General features: G+C 46.7%; 1 protein-coding gene across 2 annotated transcripts in view; it reads left to right on the top strand.

The window, feature by feature from the left end:
- Positions 1 to 12,345, top strand: part of ELAPOR1 (endosome-lysosome associated apoptosis and autophagy regulator 1) — a 76,273-nt gene extending 63,928 nt beyond the window's left edge. Inside the window, exons 10-22 of one of the 2 annotated variants that reach the window (XM_017657955.3) lie at positions 338 to 466; positions 876 to 966; positions 2,638 to 2,743; positions 3,008 to 3,145; positions 3,888 to 4,151; positions 5,431 to 5,604; positions 7,565 to 7,745; positions 8,043 to 8,139; positions 8,630 to 8,731; positions 9,891 to 10,017; positions 10,095 to 10,273; positions 10,783 to 10,948; positions 12,024 to 12,345. In XM_017657955.3, the coding sequence (XP_017513444.1) occupies positions 338 to 466; positions 876 to 966; positions 2,638 to 2,743; positions 3,008 to 3,145; positions 3,888 to 4,151; positions 5,431 to 5,604; positions 7,565 to 7,745; positions 8,043 to 8,139; positions 8,630 to 8,731; positions 9,891 to 10,017; positions 10,095 to 10,273; positions 10,783 to 10,948; positions 12,024 to 12,074 (1,805 nt within the window). In that variant the 3' untranslated portion in view covers positions 12,075 to 12,345. The remainder of the gene's footprint in view (positions 1 to 337; positions 467 to 875; positions 967 to 2,637; positions 2,744 to 3,007; positions 3,146 to 3,887; positions 4,152 to 5,430; positions 5,605 to 7,564; positions 7,746 to 8,042; positions 8,140 to 8,629; positions 8,732 to 9,890; positions 10,018 to 10,094; positions 10,274 to 10,782; positions 10,949 to 12,023) is intronic. The other variant, XM_017657954.3, reaches the window with a different exon arrangement.
- The last annotated feature ends 628 nt before the right edge of the window (positions 12,346 to 12,973 follow it).

The raw sequence follows: 12,973 nt of genomic DNA, 5'->3' as shown, positions 1-12,973 counted from the left end.
GACTTGGGGGGATCTGTGTACCTATTGTGAATAGATTTCCTGATATAATGTGACAAATAATACCAACTATCTGTATCAGAATAGAAGATACATTTAAGTTTTGAAATGAAAAATTTGGTGGGCAAGTAGGATGACTGGAATATTGGAATGAAGGGTCAGTGTTTACTACATCGTGACTTTGTTGACTGCATTGTCAGAATGTTTGTGAGTCAGTTGATATAACGGTGCAGTGGTGCTCAGCACCACCCTTGTTTGGCTGCCCACTGGTCTGTGTGACAGCAGCTCTGGTCAGGTGGCTGCAGCCTTCCCACTGAATGCTTGGACCTTGCTTCCCCAGACTGTAGCCACTGCCTAGCTGGGACTGAACCTGCTGTGGGATTCGAGTACAAATGGTGGAACACATTGCCTGCAAACATGGAAACAACCGTTCTCAGTGGGATCAACTTTGAGTACAAGGGCATGACAGGTAATTGCCTTTCACCTTACCATGAGCTGTCAGGTCCCTGCGCTCCCCCAGGGGCTCTTCCAACTTCGCAGTTCTTAATAGTAATGTTGTCTGGAGAAAAGTGAGCCAATCATGCTACATATTCCTTTGACAGTTCCACTCTTCTTGGACATTCATTCCACCAAACCTTCCTTTTAGGGACAGAAACAGAACTAGAAACAATGTGCACATGCTCCAAAGGGCTAACTCTGAGAGTCACAGAGTCTCTCACCAAAATAGCAGGATAATAATATGGTTTGTGTTCAGTGTTAATTCTGGATGCCTAAAAGGACAGTGTTCTCTCTCTCTCTCTCTCCCAGTGTCATCTGGGTGCATATTTGCCCTGCACCCAAGATCACTGGAGCATTAACTCTCCCCTCTCCTGTTGCAGGCTGGGAGGTGGCTGGTGATAACATTTATACAGCTGTTGGAGCCTCAGACAGTGACTTCATGATTCTCACTCTGGTCGTACCAGGATTTAGGTGAGCAATACAAAGCTAAAGGGAAACGCACACCACCTTGGCCACATTCAAATTCCACGTAGCTTGGAATGTAGACAAGAGGGCTTCCAGCATCCGGCATGTCAGTTCAGAGCGCAGGAGAGGCACTAATGGGCTGTGAGGTTCACCTGAATGCTGATGCAGGTACTTCGCTGCTGCCCCTGCTGATGTGCCTACTTCTCTCTTGTCCCATTCTAGCTTCTCCCATCAACTGGCCATACGCTACTCAAAATCTTTCTCCTTACAATAGCAGATGGGGTTAAAAAAAAGAGAAAAATTTAAAAAAACAGGACCAGAAGTACCCATAGACAGTTCCTCTTATTTTGGGGCAAGAAAACTGGGAGGTATTGTTCTTATTGTCATGTTTATCCCCATATCCCAAGAAGATCTAGGACAATAAGCAAGTCATTTGCCATTAAAAAAAATACCACAGGCAATGTGGTACGGTGGGAAGAGCACCAGACTGGAAGACAGGGCACTTGAACTTTGCTACTCACTGGGTTTCTGAACTTGGCAAAGTCACCATGTCCCTATCGGTGTCATCCTCTTCATCTGTAAAACAAGGGGAATTGACTGATTTTGGACTAACTCAGGTTGAGATGATTCTTCCACCCATTGTTTAGCACAGCTGTGTAGATAGGAGCTGAAAACCACAGGTCCTCAGAATTCAAGCAAATGGCCAAAGCCAAAAGAAAAGCCATAAAGGGTTTTCAAAGCCCAAGTGAACTCTTTTGCCCACGTGCACTTTAGAAAGGAGCGCGCTGATGCCCTTCCCTAGTGGTGCTGTGGCTTCAACATTCCCTCCATCAAGTACCTCCTTTCCATCCCAGGCCAGCACTCCTCCACTGTACTTGCCCAAAAGGTAGTAGTTTTCCTTACATCACTCGAAGCTGAGCAGCTACATCCCAAGTTCGCAAGCTGAGCACACCTTTTAGGGTAACATTCCCAAAAGTACTTTTCAATTTGCAAATCTGATGGCCAGTAGTAAAGTGCTTCCTAACCCCACCCACCCACTTCCCCAGCCCCTACCCATCCCTGCCCCTTTTGGCATGTCTCTCTCCTTCCTAAAAGAAGGACCAACTTGAGAACTTTGCTAAAGGATTACAAATTGACATATCTGTTCATTCCACCCAGGTAAAGCGCTCACTACACCAGAGTGAGCTGCTGAGTGGATGTAGGTATTTAACATCTTAAGAAAGTGGTGCTTCTCAAACTTGAATGTGCATCTGCATCACTTGGGCATCACACTGACCTGCAGATTCTGACTCAGTGGGTCTGGGGAGGGGCCAGAGGTCCTGTGTGTCCACTGGGCCCTGGGCAATGGCAGTGCTGCAGGTCTGGGGACCACACTCTGCTAGTGAGGCCACATAGCATTTCCCAAAGCACTTTCACATCAGTTAGGCCTTTGGCTCTCACCACGATGATGGCAGGTAAATGAGAAGGACATTGCCACCCCCACCTTACAGAAGAGGAAACTACAGTCTGGCTAGGTCATGGTCACATAGCTACGGCAGCAGAAGTGGACTCGGTCCATGCTCTTCCCCACATACTCAGAACTCAGTCCTGTCCTCCTGAAGACCCTTCACTGCTGTTTGGGCTCTTCAGTAGGCACTGCCTGGCCTCTGGGACTGACTGGAATTTCTACGCCCACAGATCTCCACAGTCAGTGACGGCAGACACAGAGAATAAAGAGGTGGCCAGGGTCACATTTGTGTTTGAGACCATCTGCTCTGTGAATTGCGAGCTCTACTTCATGGTGGTATGTTTTCCTTTCCCTGCCCACTGTGGGGCCTCCAGGGACTATTGGGAGGGTTGCCCCCTCTGCCCCACTGGTGCAACAATCAACATAACTGATGCCTCTGCTTGTAGTGATTTCACAGAGAAAGGGCCCAGAATGTCCATCAGGGACTTCACAGTTTAACACAGGCCTGACTGTGACGGCCCTTGGGATGGCACCCTCTCCCCTCTCAGTACCAGCCATCCAGCCCACCTTGCCTTCTTCACTTGTCTGTCTTGGATTCAGGGTGTGAATTCTAGAACCAACACACCCGTGGAGACATGGAAAGGTACCAAAGGCAAACAGTCCTATACCTACATCATTGAGGAGAACGCCACCATGAGCTTCACCTGGGCCTTCCAGAGGACCACTTTTCATGACACAGTAAGCTCCTCCCCTTCTCAGACCCCTGGCTTCCAGAAGAGACTTCTGAACCCTGGAAGGATCCTAGCATTAGCCTAAGTAGGAGTGTGAGGTTCAGAATCTACGGGTTAGAACGGAAGTGACCCTTATGGAGTCAGGCCTGTTTCAGCCCCCTGAGAAGCATCTAGCCTTGCCTGCATGACTTCCAGAAAAGCTGACACTGTAAGCTCCTTAAATTACCTGCCCTCCTCAGCATCAGCGGCCCCTGCCCCGAGGACATGTGTGCTGCCCTTGTTCAGCCCTGTTGTTGTTTTTAACAATAACAACTCCAGTTTAATTTTCTAAAAGTAATGAAGATTCCTTGCAGAATACTCAGAAGACAGAAATACGCAAAAAGAAATAACATCACCCAAATCCTACTACTGCCCAGTGATAGCCCTGTTAACATCTGGAGTATCTCCAGTGCAGCAGATATTCTACAAACACATTTTTTTTTCCTTTCACAAGGAAAAGGCCATACTTCCCGCATGGCACTTGGTATTTTTTATGCATCACTTAAAATGGATCAGTCTTGTTTTAAAATAACACAACATATACATAAAAACCTACTGTTAAGTGAGTAAAAAGAATAGGATAATTCTAAGGTTTTCTCAACTATTAGAGGATAAAAAAGATTAAGCAGTAATTTACCATTTCCAGATAACTCAATTGCTGCCGGCGTCCAAGGCATCTGCCCTCTTTTGTCTTGTTTCTTGGTTTTCAGGGCAGAAAGTACACCAATGATGTCGCCAAGATCTACTCCATTAATGTTACCAATGTCATGGACGGGGTGGCCTCCTTCTGCCGTCCCTGTGCCCTGGAAGCCTCTGACATGGGCTCCTCCTGCACCTCCTGTCCTGCTGGCTACTACATTGATCGGGATTCAGGGGCCTGTCACTCCTGCCCCCCTAACACAATCCTGAAAGCCCATCAGCCTTATGGCATCCAGGCCTGCATGCCCTGCGGTCCAGGGACCAAGAGCAACAAGGTGCCAGAGGCGGGTTGTGCATCCTAAGCTTGGCCTTCTGCATGGAGCACCTACAAGGATTCCAGGCCCTGGGTGGGGTTCTTGCAGAGCTGATACCCATGCACTGCTTATGGCTTACTCCCAGGTTGGAGTCCTGGAGGACACTTATCCAGGCTGTGGCCGTGGATGGCAACTTCTTAGCTATAGCAATTGCTTTTCAGGGTCTAGGCTTCAGTCACGGACAAGTCTCATCTTCAAGATGGGTAAGGGCAATCAGTGACCATCTGGTCCAGAGGGTTATTTGACATCTGTGCAGAGACTCAAGGGAGGGAACAGTAGGACCTGTGGCTCAAATCCAGCCTACTTCAGTCCAGGCTATTATCATGGGAATTTGCCCCCACTTCTTTGGGAAGGCAGCCTACCTTTGCTGGGACATACAGTTAATTGACATCACTGTCTTTTATCCCAGTGGATTCTTCTAAAGTGGAAAAACTGTTCTTGCCCCCAGCCCCTGTTGCATACTTTCTGAATCTAAGGAAGTACTATGACTAACAGCTCTTAGGTATTCATTAATGCTCTTGAGTGAACTTGTATTTTACTGATCACAACCACATGGACATATACCGTACACAGTCTGCAAACGTTGTTCAGGTTAGCTTTGCAGTAAGTGCAACAATTCCACAGAGCCCCGGCAACCTCTTTTGTGCTCCCTGGACTTTGGCCACAAGCTTCCTCCCCTGGGGCTCCCTCTGCTGCTATGGGAGGGGATGACAGTTGTGTCAGGCTGCTGCTGAATAGGGACCCTAAAATGGAGCAAGAAAGGGGGTTATGGGAAATAAAGCCCCTTTTGCAGTCCCATTTCCTAGTGAGCACCTAGGAAAGAGGAAACAGGGTTCAGTGAGTTTTAAATTGGAGGGGAAGGGGCAAGACTTGTGGTTTCTCTTCTGCCATCCTCCTTTCAGGTATCACCTCATTCTCTTCTGCTTGAAAAAAGAGAAAAGCTATCTTGCATCTTGAGAGAGTTCTGTAATCTAAAAACAGGGCAAGGCTATCGCACTGACTGAACTGCTTACTGTGAAATAATAGGTTTGGGTTTGTACATCATATGTGTGCTAATGACTGAACAGTGAGATGTACATAAATGCCACCAGCCCCTGTGGCCCTTCTTTTAATGCCCACTACCCATCCCCTCCTCTTTGACCCAGTGGGCTAGTCCAGCTGGGCAGAATAAATGCCACCCTCTGCTGGTCTCCCCACGGCCCCAACCCAGCAGTGGGCCTGACGGACTCTTTCCCCTCAGATCCACTCCCTGTGCTACAACGACTGTACCTTCTCCATCAGCACTCCCGGCAGGACGTCAGACTACAACTTCTTGGCCTTGGAAAACACCGTCTCTCTGGCTGGAGGGCCAAGCTTCACTTCCAAAGGCCTGAAATATTTCCATCACTTTATCCTCAGTCTCTGTGGAAACCAGGTAATGTGCAAATGCTAACAGCGTGACACTGGAAGGGGACACCAGGAGATCAGAGGCCAGAGAGAGATAGAGATGAAGGAGAAAAGCTAGAAAACCTTCAGGCAGCTGGGGATTGAGGCGATTCGAAGGTTTTAAAATGATTATTATTCTCCCTGAGGGCTTTTTCCTCTAAAATAAAATCATTTGGTTTATATTTATTTAGGAAAAAAGTGTTAAAAATAGGGTATTCACTTACTCCTACCTGAGCTTTATTCCTTCAAAATAAGTATATAAAGACTGTGCAGGAGGAAGATTTTTTCCCCCTTTAAAAAGCAGTCTTCACTAATCATGGCACTTTGTCATTTGTTTTCTAGAGGCTGGATAAAATTGTTGTTAGTTCATCTACAAGTATCTTTGCTGACAGTACGTAAGAAAGTAATGTGAAAGGTTTTCTAAGATAAGGAAAGAATGTTACCTTCAGCCCTTCATTCTGCTGCAAATATTTTCGATCCAAAATTCAAAGGCAGAAATGTAAAGGGTAATCACACCACTGTAGCATGGACTAAATTACAAACAAGCAGTTGGAAAGTTGGTTTCAAATGTCACAAGATAAAGAGGATCCTGAGCATTTAATCTATGACTCTGTGTGGTAGGAAGGCCTTTACACCACACAGCTCTGTCCATCTCCTATAGCAGGCAGAAAAGTTGATGTGTGCTTATATAAAGTACATGGCAAGAAATAAACTGATCAATGGTATATGTCAATTATACCTTACTTTTAAAAAGGAAGAAACTAATCTCTGAAAGATTAGAGCTATAGTTGCCATCTTTGAAGAAGTTAAAATGAAGCTTCAGAAGTGACAGTTAATAACCCAGGAATTGAGACTGATTAAAGCAAGACCCATGTAGTAAAACTTTCATTCAGTGGGTTGGGAGAGAGATTATGTCTTTTTTTTTCTTTGCTCCTTTATTCTTTTCAGAAATGCTTACTATGTATTGTCACACTATAGACTGTCAGCTCAAAGAGAAAATAACTCTTTGTTTTATCATAATGTAAAGGTTTCTTTCTGTTTCATGTTCTTATTTTTTATGATCTAGAAAATAAACTAAGAGATGCCAGATTTAGCAATTTACACAGCTCCATTTGTAATAAAATGTACAATATTGAAAATCTTACATCCTACATGCTTAGTCCACTTGACTTTACAATATTGAACAAATGGTTTTTATAAGCAAGCAAGTTATATATTGATATTCCATAAAGATAACATCTTTGAAGGAACAATATTTCCTCTCTTACACAATCTCCAGGAAAAAGTCTCAGTTCCTACTGTTTTCCAGAGTTTAATACAGCAAGGGTCATTTAAGACTGGAGAAGAAGAAAACTTTCTTTTCTAGATGCATTTTTTTAATGGATCACATTCCAATTGTTGCTAAGATGTTCTACGTCAAGGTAGGGAAGCTACTAGTTATGGGGACTGTTTTAACTCCTGGCATTCTGTGTGGAAAGTGCTTCCAGGATAAGCACGGTGGAATCATAGCACAAAGGGAGACACAGAGAGGGAATGTGAGCCAGGCTAGACAGTCAGAAAATTCCATGGGATCAGTTGTATGTTTCAGTATCTGGCTAGAAGACCGAGTAGGATAAGGCAGACCCTACAGTGGGGTGCTGGTAGAGTAGATCTCCAAATCAGTCACCACCATCACAGCACGGCTCGTGGGGGCGTCCATGTGACTCCAAGGAAACAAAAAGACTGGGGACCGCTGGACCAGAGTCCCAGGAATAGGACACCTAGGCCCCATTTTTAGCTTAAAAAATATATATCTGTCTTTTAATTAGGTCTGGGATGAGTCATTCCACTGCAATACACCATTGGAAGGCTGAAATTTTAGATGTGAGAAAACTGTTTCCTTCTCCCTTTTGGGAGTTCTGTGACCAGTCACTGCTTCCCACTTGTCCCTCCCCACATCCCCAACCAAGGGTAAGAAGATGTCCGTGTGTACTGACAATGTCACTGACCTCCGGATCCCTGAGGGTGAGTCAGGTTTCTCCAAATCCATCACAGCCTACGTCTGCCAGGCGGTCATCATCCCCCCAGAGGTGACAGGCTACAAGGCCGCAGTGTCCTCGCAGCCTGTCAGCCTGGCTGATCGACTTCTTGGTGAGTAAGCTGCTCCAGCCTGTTAGAGCACGTACATGTGTAGGAGAGAATGAGACTGCCAGGCTCAGGGTAAAAGGCCCCAAAGAGGAACCCAACCTCCTGACTTTTGTTTTCTGTTCTGTCCTGGGGTGCCAGGTGCCCCAGGGCCTCTGACAAACCTTTGGTTCACCCTTTCATGAGCCACGCAGGGGTGTGAGGAGAGGAAGGAAGGTTGTGTGTGGATGGGTCCTGAAAGAATTAAAGTGGTTGCCAGCTAATGCTGCTAGTGAGGACTAATTAGGAGCTCTAATTTGGCAGGGGTGACAACAGATATAACTCTGGATGGAATCACCTCCCCCGCTGAACTTTTCCACCCGGAGTCTTTGGGAATACCGGACGTGATCTTCTTTTATAGGTGAAGATAAGCCAGGCTAATGCACGTGAAACCTCGGGCCCCTCCACAATTTCTGGTGCATCCCTCTCTCCAGCCACCTACTACTTATCAAGCCAGAACATGTCCCAGGTCTAGCATATCCACCCAACAATGATAGCTAAAGGCTGGGAGTTCCCTAAACCTAGCTTCTTGGGTATTCCTGGGGCAGGTCTGTGCTGACAGCAGGCAAAATATGAGATGATCTGTGGCTGACTTCCTTTCCATCAGAGGAGATTCCAGTGTTATGCATAAGCAAACCTTTCCTAGACCAGTGCTCATTCCCCTTGATGAGGTCTCCTGATCCCCGCTCTCTGGGGATAAACCAAGGCCTGTCCCTTTCTGGGTGTTAGGCTAGCTAGCACAGACCCTGACATTCCCAGCAAGGAAACTGTTCCATGTCGACTTGACTGAGTGACGCTCCTTTGGAACAGATGTGCAACTCATTCCCCCATGGGGCTGGCTTTCCCTGCAGGTCCAGTGATGTGACCCAGTCCTGTAGTTCTGGAAGATCAACCACCATTCGGGTCAGATGCAGTCCACTGAAACCTGCCCCTGGAAGTCTGTCACTGCCAAGGTAAAGGGATGTAACAAAGTCTTCCTGGACTCATTCCAAGAGCCAAAGATTACTGAAAAAGAGAAACAGGGAAAACAGTCTGAGATCTGTCAATGGGCTCTTGGGGACCCAGCCTCGGCTTCAAACCCTCAACTTTCAGATGTCCAGAATGGGGCAGAAGGAAGCGTCAAGCTACCCTCACATTCCCAAACCATTATGGGGACAGCTGCACAGCAAAGTGGCTAATAGCAGGGCTCAGAGCCAGATTTGATTTACCTCCTCCACTTTGTAGCTGTGTTATCATAGATACATTTCTTACCTTCTCTAGGCCTCTTTTCCCTTATCTATAAAATGAGGATAAAAATCCATTCTCTCAGGGTTGTTGTGAGGATTAAATGAGACAATGAGACTTGACGACTTTTTATGGTGTCTGGCATGTACTTGCTATTATTAGGGTGAGTAAAGGTTTAAGGAATCCTGGTAATCTCTCCACAACTAAAAGACCCACTTTCTGAGTTTAATAGCTGAGTGCACTAACTCAAGAATTCCCCAAACTAATTTGATTACAGTACCTCTCCCCACCACCTCCTTTTTTGTTCACATAACACCAGTTAACATCTTGAGGGGCACTAGTGTCTTGAGGAAAATGGTTTGGGAAATGCTGCTCCTAAACAACTCATCAGGGAGATGGGCAGCAAGACACGCTAGTTTGACCCAGCAGTGGTGTCAAAAGTAAGATCACTGTTCTTGTTGTAAACATCAGAGTGAGGTACATAACAGATTTTTCATGACCTCAAGTCCATTCCTGAACCTCAACCCCAGGAAGCTGCAACAAAGCAATTTTTGCAAAATGTAGTATGTCCATGGGGAGAACGGGAGTTTCTGAGAGGTTGGCTGGGCCGTGGTGCTGGAGCTCAGACACCATCCATTAGCTCTCATCCGATGTCAGCAGAAGCAAACAGGCAGAGGGTGGAGAGCCCCGTGGAGGCCAGGAAGACCTCTTATTAGGAAAATCTGAGAGCAAAAACCTGTGTTAAGGACTAATTGGAAGGATCCCAGTGGGGCTAATGGTTTGGCAAGGAGAGGATGGATCAGGCAAGCTATGAGATGACAGGACTCTAACCAGGTCTTCCACACCGTCCAGCGAGTGAGCATTCAAGTCTCCTTTCTGCTTTGCCAGCACGTGCTCTGATGGGACCTGTGACGGCTGTAACTTCCACTTCCTGTGGGAGAGCATGGCTGCTTGCCCACTCTGCTCTGCTGCTGACTACCACACTATCGTCAGCAGCTGTGTGGCTGGGATCCAGGTAGGTTTCTCTGCCTGGAGACTTATCAGGAGAGAAGGGAATGTGACATCTGAATTCCTTGTTTTTCTCTCCAACAGAAGACTACTTACGTGTGGCGAGAACCAAAGCTATGCACAGGTGGCATCTCCCTGCCTGAGCAGAAAGTCACCATCTGCAAAACAATAGATTTCTGGCTGAAAGTGGGCATCTCTGCAGGCACCTGTACTGCCATCCTGCTCACTGTTTTGACCTGTTACTTTTGGAAAAAAAATCAAAAGTACATGATGGGGTATTGGAGTTTGGGGATGGACAGGGGTGTATCGTTGAGCCAGGAGAACATCTGAGACTATGAATTTGTGGGGCTTTTCTCTGCCTCGGGCTACAGACCCTGTAACTCTGGCCAGTGACTGTTGAACCTTGGCTATCCTCACTCCTGAACAGGAATGGTGCCATGGAGTAGCCTATAGATGGCTGTTAGATCCTCAAACGTTAAGCAAAGAGTATGCTTAGTTTGCTATTATTAATATTAAAAATAATAACTTCATGGTTCCAATATTTCTATTAAGATTTGAGAGAACACAGAAACAGCCAGTCTTAAGGGAAAAAGACCCCTGAACTGGGAGCCAAGAGTCTTTAGCCATGTGCCCCGCCCTAACACCATTTTGCCATGCTTCAGTTTACTTACTCATGGAATGGGAATATCTGCTTAGAGCCCAACCTCTCTCCCTCCTTTCTCCGATGTTCCACTTCTTGGTGTCTTGTCTTTCCCATCCTTCTGTCCGATAGACTGGAGTACAAGTACTCCAAGCTGGTGATGAACGCTACCCTCAAAGACTGTGACCTGCCAGCAGCCGACAGCTGTGCCATCATGGAAGGCGAGGACGTGGAGGATGACCTCATCTTTACCAGCAAGAAGTCACTCTTTTGGAAGATCAAATCATTTACCTCCAAGGTAGGGAGCCTGGTCAATGCACTGAGGTCGGCCTGGAGAGCTGGAGAAGACACTAGCCTTAAGACACTGGTCACTTCAGCTATTCAGTGACATGTGCTGAGGAACCACTACTCTGCCACTACTGTCCCCACCCTCCAGACTATACTGTCCCCACCATCCTGAAAACCCTGGCTTCTGCCATCCGTATTTCCACACCAAACTCTTTCTGTTGCCGCCTAAGGCTGCTCTTGACCAGGCCCCTTCTCTCCCAACATGCACCCCAGTTGATGGACTGTTTGGGCCTTTTAACTTCCAGGAGTATTGAATCATCTGCATTGTAAGAATCATTTCCCTTCTTTTTGGAGGAGGGAGGAGGAAGAAGCGATCTCTATGATCAACTTCCGATAGAAGCGAAGCTCTCCTCTGACCAGTGGAGGGTGCTGTCCCCCAACGTCTGGGCCCTGTCCTTTGAGGTCTGAGTCATAGCTAAGTCTAGGCTGTTCACTGCTGAGCAATTCCGATCTGGGAGAGTTGACTTTGTGTGGGTGGGTGAGCATTTGAAGCTCATAAATGCAATACAGACAACACTGTCACTGGGCATGGGACCAGCAGAGAGCATCCAAGCAACTCCTTCGAGCCCCATTCCGCCAGCACCCACACCTCAATGCCACCTGGAACCAGTTTACAGAACAGGTGAGGGTAGGGAGGCCGGCAAGAGGAGAGGAGAGGGCTGGAGGGATGGCGAGAGGAAAGGAAGGTGGGTAGGTGTTTAGACTGCTGAATCTTACTCCCTTTGTGCTGGCCTACTAGGGTGACTCCCTTGGCCTCTATAGAAATTCTTTTTTTTTTACCAGTGGAAGAATAATTCACCCTGGGACCCTTTAGTCTTTCTGGAACTTCTAGAATTCTGCAAAGATGCAGTACAGGGGATTTTAAAGATTTTTTCATATCCTCTAAGTGACTGAAAGGAGCAAGAAGAATAGAGGGTATCTTATGTCTGTTTCCGCAAAGCCACTGAAACAGGCGTGCCATAGGGTTCCTTCTGTCACCTATGTTCCATTTCTCTCCTTTGCTCCCCAAACTTGGCCCTGTACAGCAGCCAGCTCCTGTCACCATCTCTCTTTCAGAGGACTCCAGATGGATTTGACTCAGTGCCCCTGAAGACATCCTCGGGAGGCCCAGACATGGACCTGTGAGAGGGCCTGCCTGCCTCACCTGCAGCCTCGCCCAGGCACATCACCTTGCAAGACTGTGGCAATTTGGGTGCCAGCTTCCTGCAACACCCACTGCTGGAAAAACCTCTTCATTGTGGCCTTATCAGAAGTTTGAATTTCAGAACTTTGTTTTTTTATAGATTACCCAAACCTTTCTTTCTGTTTGTCCCAAACCTGCCAAATACACCCACACTTTGTATATTACTTCCTTTCTTGTATCTTGTTTCCCAAAATGGTCCAGCTACGAGAGCCATAGCTTCACCTGTTCATAACTCTTATAGCTCTGAAATGAAAACATTTCTCTCTTCTTCAGTATAGGAAGTGCTTCCTCTGTCCTCTTATTCAAGGGCAGAAGGGGCTGGGAGTTTTCCTGATCAAATGCCCTCAGCTCATGAGCGCTTTAGGAGAGAGGCTGCGTGAGGAAGGTGACGGGCCACCTTCGGGGTGGCCTGCAGAACCAGTTCAAACTGAGTGTGATGGTAGGCTGAGGGTGAGGTGAGCAAGGCCTAGGGAAGAAAAGGCTTCCTAAGCACAAAAAAGGCAGTAAGGAAAGTTTGGTTAGGAGTTTTGTGTTTTTAAACTAAGTGTTTCATTCCTTTTTCTTGAGTGATAAATGTTCTTACTGGAGCCAAAGGAAAAAGTTCGTTGAAAACATGCCCAAAGGCCTGGTGGATCTATTCTAGCCATTTCTTTAACCCCCCACCATCTCCCTATGACACGGAAGGGAACCAGAAAAAGTCCAAACCTGTTATTCTAGCTTTATTTTCTACCTGCTTTTACCCAGAGAGACATCAAATCAAAATTCCTTGTCTTTGGGTGCCCCAGTTGTGGT

This window comes from Manis javanica, chromosome 4 (genome assembly GCF_040802235.1).
Source record: "Manis javanica isolate MJ-LG chromosome 4, MJ_LKY, whole genome shotgun sequence".
Taxonomy (NCBI): domain Eukaryota; kingdom Metazoa; phylum Chordata; class Mammalia; order Pholidota; family Manidae; genus Manis; species Manis javanica.
The sequence above is the reverse complement of the archived record's forward strand: the minus strand, read 5'-3'. Positions and strand labels throughout refer to the sequence as shown.